The 23,155-nt window shown below is 42.5% G+C and overlaps 1 protein-coding gene across 5 annotated transcripts in view; it reads right to left on the bottom strand.

Moving 5' to 3' along the window:
- RAI14 (retinoic acid induced 14) overlaps positions 1–23,155 on the bottom strand; it is a 159,488-nt gene that overhangs the window by 96,763 nt on the left and 39,570 nt on the right. For 2 of the 5 annotated variants that reach the window (XM_039544732.1, XM_039544736.1), the window contains exons 1-2: positions 22,820–23,098; positions 9,844–9,922 (exon numbers count right to left, since the gene is read on the bottom strand). In XM_039544732.1, coding sequence (XP_039400666.1) covers positions 9,844–9,879 — 36 coding nt within the window. In that variant the 5' untranslated portion in view covers positions 9,880–9,922; positions 22,820–23,098. Of the gene's footprint in view, positions 1–9,843; positions 9,923–21,965; positions 22,350–22,819; positions 23,099–23,155 lie in introns of those variants that run through there. The other 3 variants (XM_039544733.1, XM_039544734.1, XM_039544735.1) reach the window with 2 other exon arrangements.

Here is a 23,155-nt window from a genome sequence, read left to right as displayed (position 1 = left end):
GAAGATTGTCTTGCTGCTGCCGCCCTGTTCCTATAGTTAGGATAGAGGATTTCATTCATTGGGGATTTCACCAGTACAAAATCCACTCATTTTTAATTGAAGACTATTTTAAAAAAAGATACAAAATATTTAATGAGCTAATTTGTAGAAAGCGTCACACTGAGATGCATAAATTGTAAAGAGTTGATATGGACATTTAGTCTCAGGAAAAGCATACCTGAAGACTATTCAGAAAGCTAAGCTAATAACAGAATAAGATGGCCAACTTGCTTTCCAACAGCTATTTTATACCTATACTGTACTCCATGATCTACATTGGTTACAAGTTTGCTTCTGCAGACAATTCAAGATATTGACCCTTCTATGGTTGGGTTGTGGTGATATTTTCAGTTGGGTTTACAAATAAATTAGATTGACATTAACTTCTGTGACAGACCCAGACCAGTGGGGTACAGGAGTCTGGTAGAGGGCAAATATACTGGTCACTGGATGAGTAGTTTTCTGTTCCCTGAGTGACCCGAGCAGGGGCTGCACTAGAGTAATCAGGAACCTGCTAGAACCAATTAAGGCAGACAGGCTGATTAGATCACCTGCAGCCAATCAAGGCAGGCTAATAAGGGCACCTGGGTTTAAAAAGGAGCTCACTCCAGTCAGGTGGGAGTGAGCCAGAGGAGAGGAAGTGCGTGTGACGAGCTGGGAGCAAGAGGTGCCAGGAGCTGAGAGTGAGAGGGTGTGCTGCTGGAGGACTAAGGAGTACAAGCATTATCAGACACCAGGAGGAAGGTCCTGTGGTGAGGATAAAGAAGGTGTTTGGAGGCCATGGGGAAGTAGCCCAGGGAGTTGTAGCTGTCATGCAGCTGTTACAGGAGGCACTATAGACAGCTGCAAACCACAGGGCCCTGGGCTGGAACCCGGAGTAGAGGGCGGGCTCGGGTCCCCCCCCAAACCTCCCAACTCCTGATCAGACACAGGAGGAGTTGACCCAGACTGTGGGGAAGATCACTGAGGTGAGCAAATCTACCAATAAGCGCAGGTCCCACCAAGGTAGAGGAGGAACTTTGTCACACTTCTCATTAAAAAGCTGTGTTTTGGAATCTTACAGATCCCAAGATTTATATGGAAAACCAGTGACCTCTTTGGTAATAAATGACTTTAGTCTATTTTGCTTACACCATTTCATCCTTTATGTTTATACATACAGTGATCTAACAGCAGTACAAGTGTTACTTTTGTTACAGATCTGTATGAAAAAGAAAAACAAGATGAATAAGGTGTTTTTTTTTTCTTAACCTACCTCACAACCAACACACGAAAGACAGGTTCACCATAAACATCTGTCACTCAGACAGACCTCACATTACCCAACAAATCTGCCTTTTCAAGCCTGAAGCCCTCTTGCCCCTTTGAAATAAAGGCAGTTATCCATTATGAAATCAACATAGCAAACTGTTCCCCTCTCCCCCTCCACAGAAGCACTTAGATAGCTCTGGAGATTTGAGGATGCTCTTAGTAACAAAATGTGTCCTGAAATTAAGGTCTGAAAATTCTACTCACCACCGATGAGCATAAAGCATTCCCTGGAGAGCTGGGCTGGGAAGGAGGGTACCTAAACCATCATTTTCTGAAGGGTTTATGCTCTTTAAAAGGGGTCTGAGCTATACAATGCAGAAGATATAGCTCAAGAGGTGCAGCTTGTAGGGAGCAGATAGTAAAACACGGCTTTATGCCATCTCTGTGCCTCCTGAATTCTGGGCTCAGCTGGGAGCTTGCTTGCCTCCCAGTCTAGAGTTACAGCAGCCCCTTGGGGATTAGGGCCTTTGATACTGAAATAAAAATTAATACCTTACCAATCTGGTCAGAGCTCACAGATGAACCTTCTTTGCATGCAAAACAATGGACTTCAGCCTGCATTGTTCTCACACTCCCTAAACTACAGAGGAGGGGAACCCAAACATCTGATAAAATAAGCCACACTTTGTTCTGTAATCAACATCATAGAATCTATTCATAGGAATGCCTTTTGTTCTAAGTACAAACAAAACCTAATCCTCTCCAAAGTGTCTTTGCCATTTCATGTTATTACTCAGACGGAACCAGTCACTTTCAAAATAAATCCATTCCTTTCTTTCTGCTCTGACAACTTTGTGAGCTGGACAAAACCAAGTTTTTAAAAAAAAAAAAGTGACTGAATAAAAAAATGACTGGTGCTAAAAGGACGTTTCTATTTACAGAAATGATATAATGCATCACAGTAAAAACAGACAGCTAGTTTACTACTATAATTTTCAAAACCTTATTTAATATGACATTTAATTCCTTTTAAGGACAACCAAATAAATTGGACATTTATTATAATTTTTTTGCAATTTTTCCAAACTCATGTCTTTGAGCTTTGTTTTGATTTAAAATTAAGAAGGGACACATGCTCAAAAATCATGTTTTTACATAAATTGTTAAGAAATTTTTGTTAAGGGCTTTTTTAATACTTTATTTAGCATGGGCTAAAAACAGACTGGCTAGTTTCACATCCTGCTTCTTTTGAATCCATCTATTTCTTCAAATTTTGTGCTGCTGCTCATAACAGAGAGACAAAGTGGGTATGGTCATATCTTTCACCCACAGAAGTTGGTCCAGTAAGAGAGAAAAGCTTTCAAGCTTACACAGACCCAAAGAAGAGCTCTGCATAAACTCAAAAGCTTGTCTCTCTCACCAACAGAAGTTGGTTTAAAAAAAAAAAAGTTTTGAGTTTATGCAGAGCTCTTCTTCAGGTCTGTGTAAGCTTGAAAGCTTCTCTCTCACCCCAACAGAAGTTGGTCCAATAAAAGATATGACCATACCCACTTTGCTGATATATCAGCCACCTTCTCTCTCTAATATCCTGGGACCAACAGAGCTACAACAACACTGCCCATTATTGTAGCATCCATGCGCTTTCCATGTAAAATAGACTGACAATAGCAGGGCCCCTTGAGAATTTTATGAAGACTCTAGCTCTTCCCTTTTTCTGATGCATTAGAGCAATAACAATGTTTGGATACCAACATAGTGGGGATGCGAGGGAAGAGTTAATCAAACACTAACTTTTCACCAACGCTCTTTAATTAAAATATCTTTATGAATGCACACACCTCACCACTAGATAGGGGTCCTACCTACTTGACCATTCCCCTTGAAGTTACACTACAATAGCCAAATCAAAGGTTTCAGCCCATTTACAGGGACACAACTGGGTCATAAGCAAATTTTGAAACAGTATTTAACTGCATCAGCTGACTTGGGGCTTGTCCACATGGGAAAAAAGCCCACAGTAGCTGTTGTGCACTAACTACTCTGCACTAATTCCTCATGTGGATGCTCTTACTGAGCTAATGTGCACCAAGGCACTTTCGAAGTGTACTAAGCTAAGCGCTTGGCTACACTTGCGAGTTACAGACCAATAAAGGAGCCCCGTGTGCACTAGCTCACTGCCCGTCCACACTGGTAAGGCACAGAGTGCTCTGATTCCATGGCTACAGCGCTGCTGGTACTCCACCTCGGTGAGAGGAATAAAGTAGCCAAGGCGCAGCAAACAACGCCCAGTGTGAACGAGGTGTTGCGTTACTGCACTCTGATTGGCCTCCGGAAACGTCCCATAATTCCCTTAAGTCAATTGGCCACTCTTGTCATTGTTTTGAACTCCTGTAGGAATGCGGAAATGCCCTTTCAAAGCTCCGTTTCTGACAGCCAGCATACAAGCCATTAGTGTGGAATACTGTGAGTGAGAGAGGCGGGGGGGAGGGGGATGTCTGCTGCTGTTTGAACTTACAAGAGAGCATGCTGACATGCTTTCAGCCCCCCAAAACCCCACTCTCCCCCCCCCCACATACACACAACACACTCCCTGTCACACTACACCTTACCCCTCCCATTTGAAAAGCACATTGCAGTCACTTGCATGCTGAGATAGCTCCCCATAATGCACCACTCTCAATGCCGCTGCAAGTGCCACAAATGTGGCCACACCAGTGTGCTTGAAGCTGTCAGTGTGGACAGATTGCAGCGCTTTCCCAACTGCCCTCTATGAAGGCCGGTTTAACTCAAAGCGCTCTACATCTGCAAGTGTAGCCATGCCCTAAACCACCTCAGGGCACTCCGAGTGTGTAGTTGAGCAGTTCTTCTCAAAGCCGGTCCGCCGCTTGTTCAGGGAAAGCCCCGGCAGGCCGGGCCGCTTTATTTACCTGCCACATCTGCAGGTTCGGCCAATCGTGGCTCCCACTGGCTGCGGTTCGCCGCTCCAGGCCAATGGGGAGCAGCAGGAAGCAGCGGCCATCACATCCCTCGACCTACACCGCTTCCCGCCGCCCCCATTGGCCTGGAGTGGCGAACTGCGGCCAGTGGGAGCCGCGATCGGCTGAACCTGCCGACGTGGCAGGTAAACAAACCGACCGGGACCGCCAGGGTGAAATTACCTAGTAACAGTTAAGACTGTAATCCTTTCAGGTCACCAGCTCCTGGAGTACCTGTTGCCAGCAGTGGATTTTGTACAGGGCGGGGGTTGGAGGGGTGCAGATACAGCCCCTGGCACTAAACAGTTGAGTGTTTTGTTCAGTATGATTTTTATGGTTTTGTCCACAGATCCCCAGCATGCTTACCCACTACTTGATTTCCAAATAGATCATTCTCCCCCACCCATCCATCTCCCACAAAACATATCCTCATGTCAAAGCATAGAGGTTAGTTACAATACCCATTCATGGCGGAACAGGCAGTCTCATTCCTCCACTCCAGTTACACATGTCCATCAGGCAATAGTTGCCCCCCCCAGAAGAATTTTTGAATGACCAAGCTAAGAATGCCAAGAGGGAGAGATGTGCATGCACAAAGCCCGAGTAAGAGGGATATATGCAGGTGAAGCACAGAGGAGTTGGGTAGTGCAATCCAAGTTCAGGGTCAGGAGGAGAGGCTGCAGCACAACTCTCCCCATTACCCCAGCCTATAGGTAGGCATGACAGCTGCAAACTCTCCATGACACTGCTGTGGAGCATGACTATTGGATTCATTTAATTATGTATCCTGCAACTACTCCTTAATTCTGTGCACTCAGAACCAGTTGAAGCAAAATCAGAGATCCCTGCTGTAGAGCACATAGTGTGTGCACCCTGGTTCCTTTCCATGCACACACCACTGGTGAACCACCACTCAACACCCCAGCCGCACCATAATAGTGCACAGATTTATTCTGGCCTTCTGCACAGGGTGAAGTTACCTAGTATAACAAAGCACCCAGTCTACTCACACTCTTAACAAGGCTTACAGGCTTCGTTTCTTGATGCTGGCCCTTCCTGTCTCCTTTCACCCAAGCCTGTGACTAGTCTATTTATTCTGATTTATCCAAGAAGATACAGAGAATACCATATCAGATTGTGAGTAGAAGAGGGGACCAAACTATGGCTAAGGACAGCCCATTTTGTTTATCCCTACCCAGAAAAAGAAAAAAAAGGAATTCTTCTCCTTTATCTCACATGAAAGTACAGTATTCAGCAACTCCTGTTGGCCCTATGAAATTATGCTCTTAAACTAGTTTTCTCACTGTTCAGGGAAGAATACACTTTTTGTCTTGATCTTAGATTAGGGGCTTTTGGGATCTACATTCTGATACTCCTAACAGCCTTCATGGGACTTTGTGGCAACAGCTGCTATATAGCACAGCTTGATAACAGTCAGAAGTGCTAAGGAATCCAGCATCTTATACTTTCTTCCTCTACTCAGTTGTGCTGAGAGGTGAGAGGGGGTTGCCAAGAGAGGTAGAAAGAGATACCCTGTGTAAACTGCTTTACACCGATGATGGACTGCCTACATTGATATCTAGTAATGTTATGCATGCCACACATGCAGACCTTTGCTCTAGGATGGCAAATCCAGCCAACTACCTAAGAGTGAGAACAAACAGGTTTGCGTGTGCAAGTTACTATGGGTATTCATACATTTAAGGACATCATTCCCAGTCTTTGTGTCCAAACAGATGTCTACCCAAAACTCCAGTTCACTTAGAGTAGTAAAGCTAAGATCGTTACTGATCATAGCGTGTTGCCTAAGTTCTAACAGAGATTTCAAAAGAATAAAAACTTCCTTGGCTATGAAACAAGTGGTTTGGGTTTTGTGGCATGACATGCTTACTTAGAAGGTATTCTGCTAATCAAAAGCCTTTGAAGATGACTGGTAAATCAGGCCACTTCGTTCACTCTTAATAATTAAGCCATCTCCAGAATTAAATACTATTTCCTACATACTTAGGCTAGGTTTATTTTTTAATTTGTGTCCTTTCCACCTAAATCTGGAATTTCTGATCCAGTTATAGCCCTGTAAAACTTGAGATTTTTGGCAGCTTGATAAAAAGTTAAACATTTTTACATTAGAAGACACTTAAAGTTTTGAATATGAAGAATGGACCTTCTGGACAAGTGATTTTTTTCTTGGGATACCAGTACCATGACTGTCCCATCTCAGTCGCAGATTAACAAAACCATAACAACATCACCACAAAAATCTCTATATACGTTTATATTATTCAGTCTATTCCAAAAGCCCAAATTAAGCATAGCAACCAAACAGGCCTTTTCAGAAAGAGCTTTCCTCTCCCTTCATCTTAGTATGGTCACCAGCAATGTTCACACACAAAGTCAGCACAGCAGTTGCCTGCAATGAATACTACCTTTAGCTCAGACCTTCCCAAGCTGTGGTCCGCGGAGAACTTGGCTGGTCAGATCACACTGACTTTTCCTCCTTATTCACAGCTACAGCACAATCTCAGTGTTATGAACACCTTGGGAATGGAGGTTGTTCATAACTCCGAAATGTTCTTAATTCGGAACAAAACATTACTGTTCTTTCAAAAGTTTACAACTGAACATTGACTTAATACAGCTTTGAAACTTTACTATGCAGAAGAAAAATGCTGCTTTCCCTTCATTTTTTTTCCCCCAATAGTTTATGTTTAACACAGTACTGTATAGTATTTGCCTTTTTCCATTTTTATCTCTGCTGCTGCCTGATAGTGTACTTCCAGTTCCAAATGCAGTGTACGGTTGACCGGTCAGTTTGTAACACGTGTTCGTAACTCTGAGGTGCTACTGTATTAAACTGCATTAAAAGCCAGCTTAATATACACTTCTACTGCAATGTGTCAGAGTATGGGGGAGAAGCAGCCCATGAGACAATCTCTATATTAAAATATTGCACATGCAATGGAACCCCCGCCCTTATATACTTAATGGATTTATGAGGCTTCCAATGCATAAAAGCGAAACTGTTAATTTCACATCTAGGTTCTGTCTACACTGAGGATCTGCCCTGGTTACACCCTGGAGTAGCCAGACAAAGTTGCTGTTAAAACACTATTTGCTCCAATCCATTTTACCTTCGTTTCAAGCAAGCTGCACTGATGCCGTAGCTTGTTCACAAAACTCCAAGTTAATTGTTGTATGAACAGATTGTTTAGAGAATTAGCTATGGTAAAGGACCACTGTATGCCATTTATTTCAAAGCAGCATGTTATTTTCAAAAGAAAAAAAACATAAAAGCATAAATACACTGAAATCACAGATTATTTAATGTTGGAATATGAAAGATTTCATATTTCTAATACGGACTCAGAGTCTTTCAGGTCAGAAAGGACCATCATAATCTTCTAGTCTGACCTCCTGCACTTTGCAGGCCACAGAACCTCGCTCACCCACTCTTGCAAATAGACCCCTAACCTCTGGCTGAGCAACTGAAGTCCTCAAATCATGATTTAAGGACTTCAAGTTACAGAGAATTCACCATTTACACTAGTTTAAACCTGCAAGTGATCCTGCCCTATACTGCAGAGGAAGGCAAAATAAAAACCCTAGGGTCTCTTGCAGTCTGACCTGGGGGAAAAATTCCTTCCCATCCCCAAATACGGTGCTCAGTTAGACCCTGATCATGCGGGCAAGACCCACCAGCCAAACACCTGGAAAAGAATTTTCTGTAGTAACTCAGAACCCTCCCCATCTAGTGTCCCATCACCAGCCGTTGGAGATATTTGCTGCTAGCAGTCACAGATCAGCTACATGCCATTGTGGGCTGTCTCATCATACCATCCTCTTCATAAACTTAGCAAGGTCAGTCTCAAAGCCAGTTTTCTGCCCACAATGCTCCCCTTGGAAGGCTGTTCCAGAACTTCACTCCTCTGATGGTTAGAAATCCATCTAATTTCAAGCCTAAACTTGTTGATTAATCATATCTCCCCTTCTTTGGTTAGGCTAAACAAGCTTTGAGTCTCCTCTCATAAGGTAGGTTTTCCATTCCTCGGATCATCCTAATAGCTCATCTATGCACCTGTTCCAGTTTGAATTCATCGTTCTTAAACATGGGAGGCCAGAATTGCCCACAGTATTCCAGTATTCCAACTGTATAACTGGTGTTATACAGTTAGCCTTGTATAACAGTACTAACACTTCCCTATCACTACTGTAAATACCTCACCTGATGCATTCGAGGACTGCATCAGCCTTTTTCCACAGCCGCATCATACTGGTGGCTGGCTCATAGTTATCCTATGATCAACCAATACACCCAGCTCTTTCTCCTCCTCTGCCACTTCCAACTGATATGCCCCCCTCAGCTCATAGCAAAATTTCTTGTGGTTAGTCCCCAAATTCATGACCTTGCACTGTGCACTATTCAATTTCATCCCATTTCTATTACTCCAGTTTACAAGGTTGTCCAAATTGTCTTGTATGATATTCCGGTCCTCCTCCTCATTGGTATGATCAGTGTTGCTACGTGTTCCACCCAAAAGATGACAGAGGGTCAAACATATGGCATACATGTCAAGAGTTATCTGCGTCACTTTCATTTTATCTGTAAGACAATTCAGTGCTGCCATGCCACAGAGCGTGTGCTACAACACAACTAATAAGACTTCCTACAAGCAAACACATGACAGCTTCATGGACATACATTCCACACGCCACAAAATGCCACAAAAACTTATTGCATCAGAACACAGTGAATATTAGCCAGCCATACTGAATGACTGTGTACACAGGTGGCATTCCCACTGCTTCAGAAGAAATCCACACATTGTATGAGGTCAAATTCACCCCTCTCTTGGTAATCTTACTGGTAACTCAAACAAAATATGGAACTCAGCCTAAGGTTTCTCTCCAAGTGCAGCTCTTTCTGGGGTTTGACAAACCCTGGAGGACTTCCCCGTCCCTGCCCCTATTTCCCTGTATGAGAGGCAGGTGCAAGCATCTACTCTGACTGGTGGAATTAACTAGCCATGTCTGCTTTATCAGCTCTATGCAAGGCTCCAGAACCCCTGCTAACAGGGTAACCAACAGGACAGCCACTTATCCCTATATGGGGTTACAGACCTTGCCACTCTGTTACAGTCTGGATACAGTTTTCTATGTTAAGTGTTCAGATTCCACAGTGATAATAATGGTACAAATGCCTAAATAGAAACATTATTTGATATTAAAACTATTAACAGGATAAACTAAGCTCCAGGTACAGGGTCAAGATTTGTGAAAGGGCCCTATCTGGCAGAAGACTGGTGGACCCCACACACATGCAGATTTTCACATAAGCCAGTTAATGTCCTAAGAGAGGCATGTGGCCAATTCTGATTAGCCTGTGTAACTGAGAATTACACTCCAAAACAGAAACAGTTTAGAGACCTACTGTACTCTCCTGTTACATTAGTGTTTGGAAAATGCTTCTGTTCTCTGTAGTTGATTAACCTACAGCTTTATCTAGTTGGGAGTGGGGGATTGTTTCCACAATACAAACTAACAAATATTACTCAGCCAGAGCGAGCCCTGGAGTACTTACATCACTCTTTCTGAACTTTGCTTTCAAACTCTTCATGTTTATCCCATTCAGCTTTCCAAATCTGAGTTTTTTTCAACACCTAGGCAAAACAGAAAGGAAAATAAGTTTCTAACTAGATACCATGTAGGTTCACTAGGATCCGTATTACATTTTAAAAAATAGATCTTTGACTTAAAAACAAATCAAGAAGTATCGGTTATGTCTTATTGTCCAACATTCTTTAAAATTAACAGCATTTCAGAGTTTCCTGAAGTTTAAGTGGCACAAGCCCATCACTGACTGAATTCCTGCTGAGCAATAGCATGAAACAATCTTTACTTGTTATTCGTAAGTTTGTATTTTATAATACTAGTAATATCTTGCCTAAAGAGGACCACTGACATGCTCATAACAGGTAACATTTGTACAAGCCTCCCGGCTTATTTCAGCGTTATTGTCAAAGCAACCACTTGTAAGGTGGGTAGTGGGAAAGAAACTGGAGGGAAATATGCAAAGTCATTGAATTAAGGTTCTTGCACCCGACCCTGGCACACATTGTGGGATAATGTCAGAAGCATCCTCTATCACTCTCAAATATATGGAGAAGTTCTGTACAAATATATCCACTAATAGTTTGTGTACACATATGAAAATAAAAACGTAATGGGAAGAGACTAGCTATTGGGAGAAAGATTAACAGACTCCTGGAATGAACAAAGTCATCTAAGTAACAAAATTCCAACATCTGTTGACAACTTACAAAATATGTTTGTGTTATGTTTACAGAAATAGTCTGTCCATGTATTTTTGGAGTTTTAGCTGCCATGCAAGCTCCTACTGAAGGAACAATTTAACAGCAAAGAATATTCATATGCACAAACTTCTGTTTCTTTCTAGCAACTTCCCCCTCCAAATTAGAATAAAGAAAAATCATTCCCTATTGAAGTTCAGAGTCTAGTCAAATAAATGAATAACTATGAATATACTTCCCTCCCCTAATTCCTATAGGTCACCAAGGTTCACTGTATGAAATTTCATGTCATTTTCAGAGACGCTAAACTCCAGTTTGATAAAGAAAAAAAAAACACCAACAACATTCTTTCATCACATCGGTTAAGTTAAAGTGTGAATTTATTTTTTGGCAATCAAGTTAAAATTACCACACTATTGTACAAATTAAGATTTAATACACACGCGCATGTAGTCTTTCAAAATGGTATCTATAGTTTTATCAACAGTTTCGTTGCAAGAAGGTGGTATATTTGTGGAAAGTCAGGAAAAAACCCAATACCACACACATCATACTACAAACCATCCTTTTGAACTAAGCACAGCTATTGGAAGCTTTTAAATCACCAGAGCTCTCATGAAGATATTTAAACACCACCACCACATGAATAAGCTTCCCAAAATATCTCACAGACATGCCAAGTAGGTCTGTAGGTGGGCCAATTCCTCTCCTTCCCCCAAAACAAATACCTTTCTGTAGAAAGTTAAAGTAACACCAAATCTAATTAAAAGGACTCAGGCATGATTAGGTAGTTGTTCTGCAGGCAGACCATTGACTTACTTGTAATACAAGAACAAGGGGACAGTCAATGAAACTCAAAAAGCAACAAGTGTAAAGAGTGACCTCTCCAGAGGTGGAAAAACAATGGACTTGAGCTCCCCCTCCCTTTTTTGGGGGGGAGGGGCGGCAGGCACTTCTTTATGACAGACAGAAGTCCTGAAAGGTTTTTGCAAAAAACACCACGAAACTCATTTTATTTTGCAGGTGCTGTCCAGGCAGGAGGATGCTAAAATGATGGAGAATTAATGAGAGGGTGACAAGTCATGAGCCAACCCAGAGAGTAAAAGTCAAGCAATTTTATGGGGAAGGGGTTTTGTATTGTAATGTTTAAGAACTAACAATTTTATTTTTGTCAAATCCATTTAACTTGATTGACTCTGATGAAAGGCAGCCTCTATCAAGATCAAGCAACCTCATCTCTCCAATGAAGGAGGCACCAGCTCACAACGAACAACTGACACTTCCTAAAGGTCCTCCAGCAAAACCAAGGAAGAGCAACCGTGACTTTCCTGGTATTGCTCAGGTAAAAAAACCAAGACTTTCACATGTCAGGCCTTCTTTATACATCAAAGCAGAAAAAAGGGGGTGGAGGAGATGGCAGAAGCCCAATATTTTAAAAAGTCCTTTGCAGATGATCACTTTTAAAAATGATATAAAGGTGTTATCTTTTATTTAAAAGCCTCTGGAACATATCACCACATGATATCACTAAAGCCAATAGTTTAGCAGGATTTAAGACAGATTAAACACTTATATAAGTAACCAGACTGTTCAATTATTCCTTTAAAATAATTTTAAAAGGACTAAAAACAAATGTTCATGCATCAGGGCAAAGAAATCACCAAGCAGGGATTTAAATAAACACCACGGCCACCCAGAAACAAAACCTTCCCTTATGGGCAGGCTACTATACAATTGTCTGCTACAGGTTTGTTCGGGGTTTTTTCCACCTATATCTGAAGCAGCTGAAGACAGGATGTTATGGAAGACAGGATACCTGACTAGATGGACTAGTGGTGAGATCCTCTATGGGAATTCCTGAGTATGCAGCCACTCTGTCTGCAGAACTGGGCTTTATGTAGGACTTATTATACATTCCAATCAGGGCAGGCTCCAGGCACCAGCTAAAGAAGCAGGTGCTTGTGCCGCCCCTTGGTATTGGCTGTCTCATCTGGGTCTTTGGCAGCAGGTCCCTCAGTCCCTCTCGGAGAAGGACCTGCCGCCGAAGAGTGGAGCGGCGCAACCGCACTGCCGCAGCTCTTTTTTTTTTGCTGCTTGGGGCAGCAGAAAACCTGGAGCTGGCCCTGATTCCAATTAGCAGCTGTTTTGATGAGTGTTGGGGTTTGTTGGGGAGAGCTTCCTGTTGGAGGCCAACATTACAACTAATTTTTTTCCACAAGATTCATCAAGATCACGTTGCCTACAGTATGTGCATTTTTTATATTATGGCATTATCTAAATCCACAGCAGAATAAAATTTTTGGTAGGATGCCAAAAAAAAAGGGGGGGGGGAGGGGCAGGGGGAGAGAAACCAATCACCCCACAGATTCCCAGGTTTAGTATTGTTCATGACCCACATACTCTCATCTTTTCATCAGAGACAACTAAAAACAAACATTAAGATTAGAGTTTGTGCATCATAATGCTCACGATCCCTCAGCAATAGAGGCACAAAAACCTGTAAAAAAAACAACTGGCTTTTGTTTCCTCTTACTAAGGTCTACATTCTCAAAAGGGAGTGACTATTGGAATTAGCACAGAAGAGGTCAGTGTCCCACTTCAGGACACCTTTATGACAAGTGTGCCTCTCCCACAGATAAAAGGTAGTAACATACTGTATTACTGTTGTACAAGATACAGGCACATCCACTGAAATTCACAAATAAGCACTGCTCCACGACCTTCCAAAACAGTATTTCACAGGTGATACAGAGGTACTAACAAAGATCATCTTTCCAATCCATTTATCAAATAGAGTGTACCAGTAGTTCCCATTTTAGAGCAGATGCAATAATAAATATTGAGCACTGTCAATTTGTATCCATGGCATCTTACTGAAGTCAGAGCGTGTAAATCCACAAGTTCCGCAGGTTAATTCTGGTTAAAAGCATTCGATTGCAAGTTCAATTAAATACGCAATACTTGATCTGTAGTCCCTTTAGTATATAATTAAAAAAATATTAACTTTTAGCAGTCCATACTAAAACCCCAGCAAGGTTCACTGTCAACATAGAAATGCCACAATTTTACAATAAGGTGCGGTAGGATAGTGGTAATCTGAGGCCCCGATATTTCTATATGTATGGTGTCTGAACCTAATATTCATACAATTAAGTATTAAGGCTTAAAAAGTTACTAGGGCAAGCACTCCCATTGATTTACATTAGGGCAAATCAAATCAAAGTAAATAGCAACCCTAGGCTTATATTTTCTCCCAATTAAAATTATATTAGAATCAGAGCCAGGTCTTTCAAACAACATTGTAATTAACTCCTTGAATGCCCCTTGAATTCAGTGAAGCAACATAAAATGGCCTTAGGGCATTCTGTATGCTCTATTTTTGTGACACTGAAAATGACTCTCTGCTGCTAAGGCTCATTGCCCTGAATGTCTAACACCAGAAGGGTTAAATATTGGAGAGAAATATCAGTGTATTTCTGCAAAGTAGAAGATGTAAGTTCTATTGTCACATTCAGTTTTTCTACCAAGTGATAGCCCTATCTCTTTCTGACCACATTTGTATCCAATTTATGACATTCCTATACTCACAGCACAATACTAATCTCAGAATTAATTCTCAATTGAGGAGATGGAGATTAGATGAATGCAAAGTCAGCCCGCCCTTTAGGAAAGGCTACAAAACCTTCATATCTGATAAAGCTTTTCCAACATAATCAAAATGACGTTCACAACTTCAACCAGTCCTCTCTTTCCAACCTCACTCTCCCCCTGCCTCAAGTAGAGCTTTCTATCAGCCAATAAAGGAGAAGAGTCAGAGACTCCATGAAGTAAAAACCTGCATACCAAACACCTAGCAGGGATTCTCCTTTGCCCAATAACGCTTCAGATAATAATTTTCCTCCTAGGCCATGAATTCAGCTCTCATTCCCAAGAACAAACTCTGCTGGCAGTTAGTGTTCCTCTGTTAATTAGCCACAGGCACTTGCACAGCTAGTGACTATTCTACTGCCCACCTCAATACCTGTGCTTGTCACACATCCTTCACACGGTCAAGCTCTGCTGACCCAGTTAACAAGAACACTAATGCCACTCACAAACCTGGGTTTCTTCCATTGCCAGAGCCACTGGGCGGGCTTAGCTTTTGTCCATCCTCTTAGCAGCTTTTGGTTACCATACCATACAAGCTGGCACCATACGGAAAGATACCTCCAGCACTTTCCATTCTATTAAATATCTTGTGATTTCCATCACATTCACATCATTTCCCTCCCCCCAGTCTATGGCAGAGAACCGTATGCCATCTGACAAATAATGGAAAGGGTTACTGTATCATGAGTGTATCAGCGTGGCTCAGTTTTTCCCCATCTTAAGCAAGCCATCTTCCTGCTTACATCATATAAAAAGGCAACTGGAACAAAGTGATTTTAAACTTCATGTACCTAGAAAGACAATTCGTGTCTTGGTTAATCTACTTTTACTGACTATGAAAACACATTGAGAAATTCACTGTGTGACTCAAGGGCTACTCAAGACAGAGAATGAATGATTTGTACACAGCTAATCCTACTTTAAACAGAATCATAGACATTAGACACATCAGAGACCTTTAGTGGTGACCTAGTCCCACCCTGCCTGTTTAGGACAGTCTCCTGTGTCCTCCAGCTCTTTGTCATCTCTGCTTTTAGATGGGTTAAGCAATGTGCACTCAACTTCCCTTGGGAGATTTTTTTCCACTCAAATACAGTACATCCCACTATTGGAAAGCTTTTCCCCTTGATATCCTTCTAAAATTCTCCATTGTATCACATTCTCCTAGCTGTAACCTTTGTGTTAATAAAAAAATTATCTTCCAACCTAGGTGCTTACAACCATCCAGCATTTTTTGTAACCATATTGCTGTAGTCACCCACCCACCAGTAAATGTCATTTCACCAAGCTTTTCATTTTCTCCCTCACAGGGTGCACAGAGAAGGGCTGTTTTCTCTCCCTTTACAGAAGAGGCTGAGGGTTGGCCCCCTACATCCACCAATCCCCTTTAATCCATAGCTACATCAGGGGACTCACCACAGACAGGGACCACCCACATGAAAATCTCTTGCCACCAAACTGCTAACTGCCACACAGCACCCAAGCCTCACCTTGACAATCACTGCCCCTGGAACATCCCTCAGAGGGTGAAAAGAGGTTATGAGAGTGAACCCACGTAGTTTACTGCCAACTCTTTGTAGACACTCATGTTGCTTTGCCCCATGGCTCTAGGCTCAGGGAGAGTCCAGCCAGAACAACAGCCACAGTCCCTCCCTTCTTACAGCTCAGATCTTCCCCAAGTCTCTACAGATGGGCGTCTATAGGGTTGAGAGGAAGAAGCAAGCATACTGCAGTGCTGGTTCCTCTTTCTGCACTAAGATCCACAGATTCTGGCTCCTCTCTGCAGAGGCAAGGGGACTAGAGTTATTACATTTCACAGTTTGTACTACTAAGAAATGCTTCTTACTTTTTAATCATTCAGATTCCTATGCTGACAAGCTGAGGTTAGGCATCTTATAGGTTCACCATAGATGTACAATTTTTGTTTCACAGTCAAATTACTGACTCGTTTATTTTAAATCTAGTCTATAGTCAATGAATTTTAAGTACTCTCTGTGGAAGCCAGCACAGTAAATCAAACTAATAAGACACTGACTCAGACGTTTTATTTTTTGCACAGGTGTAGCTACAAGGATGTAGCTGTACAAGTGCAAACCCTCCGGTGGGAATGCACTGCACTGGTGAAAAAAGTGACTTGTGCACAGATGCAATTTAGCATTGTTTGAAACTACAGCTATAGCGGTACAGCCAGACCAGCAGAAACAAACGAACAAAAAACCCCCACAAAACTACACATCCACTGTAGGAAATAACTCAGTGTTTCAACCCTCTACTTTTAGACCTTGTCTGTAACTTGTAACAATTTAAAATCTGTTTTTAAGTTGATTCAGCTGATCCAGGTAAGCCACCCCTGTATGGATGCCTTAGAAGCCTAACGCTAACCAATTTAAGAGTGTCCACATAGGGTTTTGTGCCAGGTTAACTATATAAACTAAAATTGGTTTTTAAACCCAACCAGTAGAAGTTGTGTGAACACACAAGGCCTTAGTGCCACCCAGTTACTGTAACTGGAAAGAATTATACAAAAGAAGAAAACAAGACCCTTCTTCAGTTTATCTTGTCCACTAATAGCGCGCTAGGTGAAATCACTGAAGTTAATTGGAGTTTACTCATTTATTCATTAGACTCACATTTTGCCCTGTGTCTAGTCAGACTCCGCTGTCTGGGCAGGTCTTTAATGCAGAATCAGCAAACTGAATTTTTTTTTTTTTTTAAAGGCTAGGAAAATGTAAGACCACAGAAACGGGCAGGGGCAAGGGCAGGTGTAATGATTTAAGTTACTTTAATCTCAGCTTTAGAAACCAAACAGATTTCAAGCTGCCAGTGTCTCTTTCAGTTGGGTATTGGGAGAACAATTACTTTGAGGAAGATGGAGTGGGGGTGGTGAGAAAGACTGATCTACTGTACTCTTATCTCTAACCCAGTATACGCTGTTGATCAGAAGCAGACATTAGCTAGGCAACAATGCCAACAGCAGTCCAAAGCCTACTCCTGAGACATGCTTCATGGTCAGGTGCCTCAGAAGGCCAAGTGTGGCATGGGAATTATGAAAAAAAATTATCCTCTTAATAATGGAGAATGTTTAGTCAAAATGACAGAGGAAAGATGGTCTCGGTTTGAAACACTCTCTAGGACTTAGGAAATATGGGGCCAATACACAAAGTCTATGGCATAGCTCGGTATGATCTCAGGCAAGTCATAATCTCTTTGTGCCTCAATTTCTCATCTCTAAAAAGGAGAACAAAAATACCCTCTTCTTCCCCCTTGTGTCTTCCCTTCTCTACTTGGACTGCAAAGTCTTCAGGACACTAGTTGTTTCCAGCAATGTGTTTTTACAGCACTTTACACAGCAAGGCCTGGTTTGGATTGAGGCATCTAGTTACAAATAATAAAAATAAAAAGATTACATGAGCCACAGTTCCACTTGTTATCGTATTAAAGATTTAAGAGTGATCAGACGAAGCAATGGTGCCCAATCAAGAGCAAGGGATGTAACCAGCAGAGATGTGCCGAACAACCTATTTGTTGAGAAAGCAGCACAGAAGGCATTCAGAGAACTGCATCTCACAACAGCTAGTACCTTCTACTTGTTCCTTTATGATACTTCACATCAGACAACTAATTGCTCCTTAGGGAGTAAGCAAGCATGAAGAAAGTATAAAGATTTAATCTTAAATCCAAGGCTGTACAATGTTGCTTTATGGAAGAATGCTGTAAAGCAGCCCATGAAAAACAAACAGTGACATGGGAAGTGTTAACAGGGATGAACGGGTATCTTTATTTAGTGTGTGTAAGACACCTGTCATACCTCACCCTCAAACCCTGTCCCTGCCACAAGATGATTTCCTGAAGGATTTTACCCCATTGAAGAAATATTCTCACTAAGAAAAGTTTTCAAACATTCTACTTTTTAAAAAGAGCTTGTTTATATAAATAAATATATATAAGCAAGCTCTTTTTTTAAAGTAGTATATCTGAAAGTATATAGTCTGCCCTAAAAGGCATCAACTGTATGAACTAGCACGATTACAGCCACACCAAGGAAGTAAACCCTGATTGAGAAGGGAAGTGATCTTTAAACTGAAATGGCTTTAGAAAGTCAAAATAATTTGTAGGTATGCCTTGCTCCATAGAACATTTAAGAGAAAAGCTCAGCCTGCTAAGGAATCAACATCACTAACCCTACAATTAAGTACTGAGAGCACCGAGGGCAGAGTGAACCAAGGAGGCACCAACCAACCATAGCAGTACCCTCCACCCTGGCACCACAACACTAATCCTAGCTGAATGAGGAGGGGAGACCCTGGGGGACCCTGCCCCTGGAAATTTCCACTACATGCTTCCGACGAAGTGGGTATTCACCCACGAAAGCTCATGCTCCCAAACGTCTGTTAGTCTATAAGGTACCACAAGACTCTTTCCTGGGGGAGGGTGAAGGGGGGGAATAGAGAGTGAGCCCATCCCACACTCACTGCACAGCTGCAGTTCCTGTCCCACCAGGCGGGGCCTGGCTTCCCGCTTTCAGCATTGCAACCCCATGCACCAGGCTGCAACACCCAGAGTGGTGTGGGTGCAATTTAACCCATGAATCCATGTTAACACTGCCCCTCGAGAGCACCCATTCATATCCGTATTATTGAAAACCCTTTCCTTAGGGTAGGGACAGGATGCAATGTCAATATATCAAACTGACTTCACTGTAAATACTGCATATAGTAATACCGAGGAAGGATGGTATAATGGTTAAGGCACTACTCAGGTAGACCCAGCTTGAATTCCCTACTCCAGTGGTCTCCAAAGTGGGATGCGCAAGAGGATCCTTGGGGGTGCGCAGCAGGAGGAGCACTTTTTTTTTTTTTGCTTCGTCAGTTCAGGCAGGAGTCCGAGCGGCCTTTTTATTTTTTTAATTTTTTTTGCTTTGGCAAAAATGGTAGAGCCGGCGCGGCAGAGGGTGCGTGCTCAAAAATGTTTTTACTAATAGGGGTGCACGATCAAAGTTTGGAGACCACTGCCCTACTCCACCACAGATTTCTGGTATGATCTTGGGCAAGTCAGTCTCTTCTGCAACAAGAAATGGAGGAGCTGGGACTGTCAAATGCTGCTGCCACCAGGTCTGTTTTAGTTTCTATCCCTGAAGCTCTCTCTAACCGTTTACACCAGTTCCCAGCTGTAAGGGCCAATGGTGAATTTAGCCCTCTCTCTTTCCTACCCCAAACCCAACTTTATTCCAAGCAGTTTTATGATAGTTTATTACTTAAGCTGCCATCATTAAAAGTATTACTTCTGCAATCTCTAATATAGACCCCCTCTTAAAAGAATTAAGCATTATGCACAGTAGAAAAGCTACTGCCAGAATTGCAGTAATTTCAATTCATATCTTCTGGTGAAGTCATAACCCACAGAAGCCAGCAAAAACCTGCCTAGATAGTTGATATAAATCCCAAAAGCGTTTTCTTTTGGCTATTTTAGTTTCTGCCTGAGACGGCAAAGAACAAAACACTAAAGCTTTAGATTTGTTAGTTCTATTTTTATACATTTTTGTGTATTGTTATTTCAGGTATCACCACCATGCAACAAGAACCAGAACATACTCAGCTACCAGAATGAATTGATCATAGTGGATTATTACTACAGCTGGTGCAAAGACTGTGCCATTAATCTTCACAAAAACCTAGAACTGCCCAGAAACTTAGCTTCCAGTCCTCTTGGAACTGTTCTCCTTTTAAACACATATGCCTCACCAAACGGGGCTGCGGAAAGGCACCCAAGTGGGGCTATATCAAAACTGAACAGAGATGCGTTATTAAACCCTTTCATGAAAACTTTCAGCAGCAGCTCTGTTCACTCTACTCTTACCCATTTTACATAATCAGTTGTTTTTGGGAAAGCCGGCTTCTTTGTTATATTGATAGGTGCATTTCTGGATTAGGGAAGAGAATGGTACACACACATATCCCCAATATTTTGGAGTCTGAAGGATATACTCTTGCTATGCATGGTATACAGGTAAATGTTGGCAAGGCACTTTGCTTCTCTATCAGACAGAATGTCTGGTTCTAAACAAGTCTTGTGTTGTTCTTCTCAAATGCTCTTTCACACCTCTGTTTATGTAGTTGTTGTGTGACTCTTTCATTAGCAAATACAAAAAAGTTCACTTACCTCTCTTTATGAGTGTGTGCCAAAAGCTAAGCACGTCTAGAGATTTATAAATTCCACCTAATCAGTCTACAGTGTCTGGTCTAGTAATATACATATATTTGGTGTTTTAAGCTTTTTAATGCTATTCTGAAACCAGCAGGGAGATGGCACTAAATAAGAGGCTTCAAAATGCACAACTGATGATTGGACAATAAATGTTTAAAATCTGTCAGTACAGTGAGTGTTTTGCATGCATAATCATTAACCATATTTATATTCTATTACAGGTTCATGTTCTTAAACGGAGGAATATTTAAAAGTAGATTTTTCAGTGAGAAACTAAAATGATTTGACAAGTAACACAATACAGCCAAAAAAAAAAAAAAAGGAGAGGGGAAGGAAAATCCTCTTCACAGGTTTTTGGTAAGAATTAGAAATATGAACTCCAGTGTGGATCTGACTGGGTTACTAATCCGGTCCATTTTTAATTGTCACCTGTGGGAAATCCTGATCTGATAAGATTATTTCCAATAAACTGAAACTTTTAAGCCTCAGTATCCCCTTAAACTGCTACTTTTGCAGTTATGAACTAAATTTATCTTAAAAGTTCATAACAGTAAAAAAGAAAATTATATAGGAAGGACCTCATCAGGTTTAAAAAAAACTAAAAAAGCAAGGTCCTTATGCTACTCAGAGTAACTTTGAACGTTAAGAATCTAGCTTACTTTGTATTATTTGCACTATCACTGTACTTTACTTTCTACATCTTTCAGAGCCTGAACAACAAAAACAGATTAATGGATTTTACTCTCAGATTAGAGCACAGGCAGAATGCTCTACAATATTTGTTTTGCCAAGACTGCAGGGAAATTTGTCTTTCAAAAAAAAATTCCATTGGAAAGTAAAGGAAGAAACCATTCCTATTCTGGCCAAATTTAAACAGACAGAGTCAAGGACAAGGTAACCCATCTTAAAGAGTAAAAAACAGGAAAGGGGTGGGGGGTACTCTCACACACACACGTCTGTTTTGGTCACTTTTCTCAAAAGTTACTTTAAACTCAGTCCTCATAACTCCCATATGTACATGACTGTTTCTGGATGGAGAAAAATTTCACCAACGGAGATGCGAACACCAGAAGAGAGGTTTATACTTTTAATGCAAATGCTGACAATTTTAACTACAGCTTTGAATGAGATATTTTACAAGGGCATTAGTGAGGTATTTTATTATTTGCAATAAAGCTATGGTAGGTTCCGATCAAGAGAATTAGAACTTCTTCTGTTAAGCAGTCCCAGCATCCTTTGCTACACAAATGGTAAAAATCCCATATGAGGGTAAAAAAGGGGAAAGGATTAAGCATTATTTACAGAAACTTTGGGCATTTAGAGTAAGAGCGTCAGCAACATAACAAAAAGAGGTGATTTTATATATTTATAGATAGATCTCCACACACACACACACCAAATTCCACTAGGAGATCTTTCCCCAAACCCTGCCTGTGAGACAGAGATACCTTGGCAGGGGAGGAGCTTCTTCGGGAGAGAAATCCATAGATGCTGACTGCTACCGCTTACAGTTTACTAAATCTAGGCTATTATTACTCACACATGAGCTGCAGCTGTCAACTCTCCAAAGCCCTGATGCGACCCACCACAGGAGAGAGACTAGTGTAAAAAAAAGTTGCAGTTGAGTCACTGGCTGCTGTGCACGGCCCTCTGGATCCTCTTCAAATCCAGACGCACGGCGGTGGGGGGAAAACCTAACTTTCTGCTAAAGGAAACGCACTATCAGCAGCTTCTGGTGGGAGGGGAGCAGAGAGAAATCTCCCCATGCTCCAGAGAGCAGAAAGCCCAACGCGGCGACCCACACCGCCTGTAAACTCTTCCCTCTCCTTAAGGAAACTTGTTCCTCCACCGCTCCGCAGAGAGGAGGCCTCCCACTCACTCAGCGGAGGCAGAGCCCCGAGCCCTGGAAATCACAGGCTGACTCACAATAAAGGAGAGCGGCTATGAAATCCTTGCCTGCTACCACTGCCTCCCTCCCGGTCTCTCCAAACTTCAGGGCTCCAGGAGCAGGGGAGGAGAGACGGAAGCAACAAGGGTCCAGCCTGGAGAGCTCCCCTGCCTCCGTCTCGCCCATTCATTCCCTCCACCCCTCCTTCCAGCGAGCGTGCATCTCTCTCCCCTCCACAGGCACCGCATTCCTACCCCCCTTTTCCTAGAGACCCCAGGAGCAGGCAGCAGGCTCCCCACTTCGCCGCCTCCTCCTCCTTCCCCTGCCCGTTCTCTGTGGGCTGAGCCATGCACACAATGCCCCGATTCATAGCCTCCTCCCCAGCCACTCTGCTCCCTGAATTCCCAATAACAAAAGGAAGGGGTGGGAACAGGACACAATAAAAAAAAGAGAGAGAGAGCGCGAGCGCTGGATAAATAGATGCCAACTTCTGTGAGGACACTCACCCCATGGAGGCTCCTTGCCCTGCTGCCGCCGGCGGCTCCGGAGCTGCACACGCTCAGCGCCCGACACGCTGGCCGGGGAGAGGGAAGCGGAGCAGCAGCTGCCCTGGGAAAGTTTCCTGCTGCTGCTGCTGGTGGTCAGCGCGAGCCACACACACGCAGCGAGCGCCCAGCTCCCAACGTTCCGACTGCTCGGGGAGGGGCAGGAGGAGGAGGGAGGGGAATTACATCACTCTGAGCCCACGTGACCGCAGCGCTCCTGCCCCCGTTGAGGTGTGGGGCGGGGAGGGGACACAGCTCGGTGCCGGGCTGGGGCTTGAGCCCGACATTCTGTGAGTC

Source organism: Mauremys reevesii, linkage group 6, assembly GCF_016161935.1.
Source record: "Mauremys reevesii isolate NIE-2019 linkage group 6, ASM1616193v1, whole genome shotgun sequence".
Taxonomy (NCBI): domain Eukaryota; kingdom Metazoa; phylum Chordata; order Testudines; family Geoemydidae; genus Mauremys; species Mauremys reevesii.
Note: the sequence above shows the minus strand (reverse complement) of the source record. Positions and strands in the feature narration are given on the sequence as shown.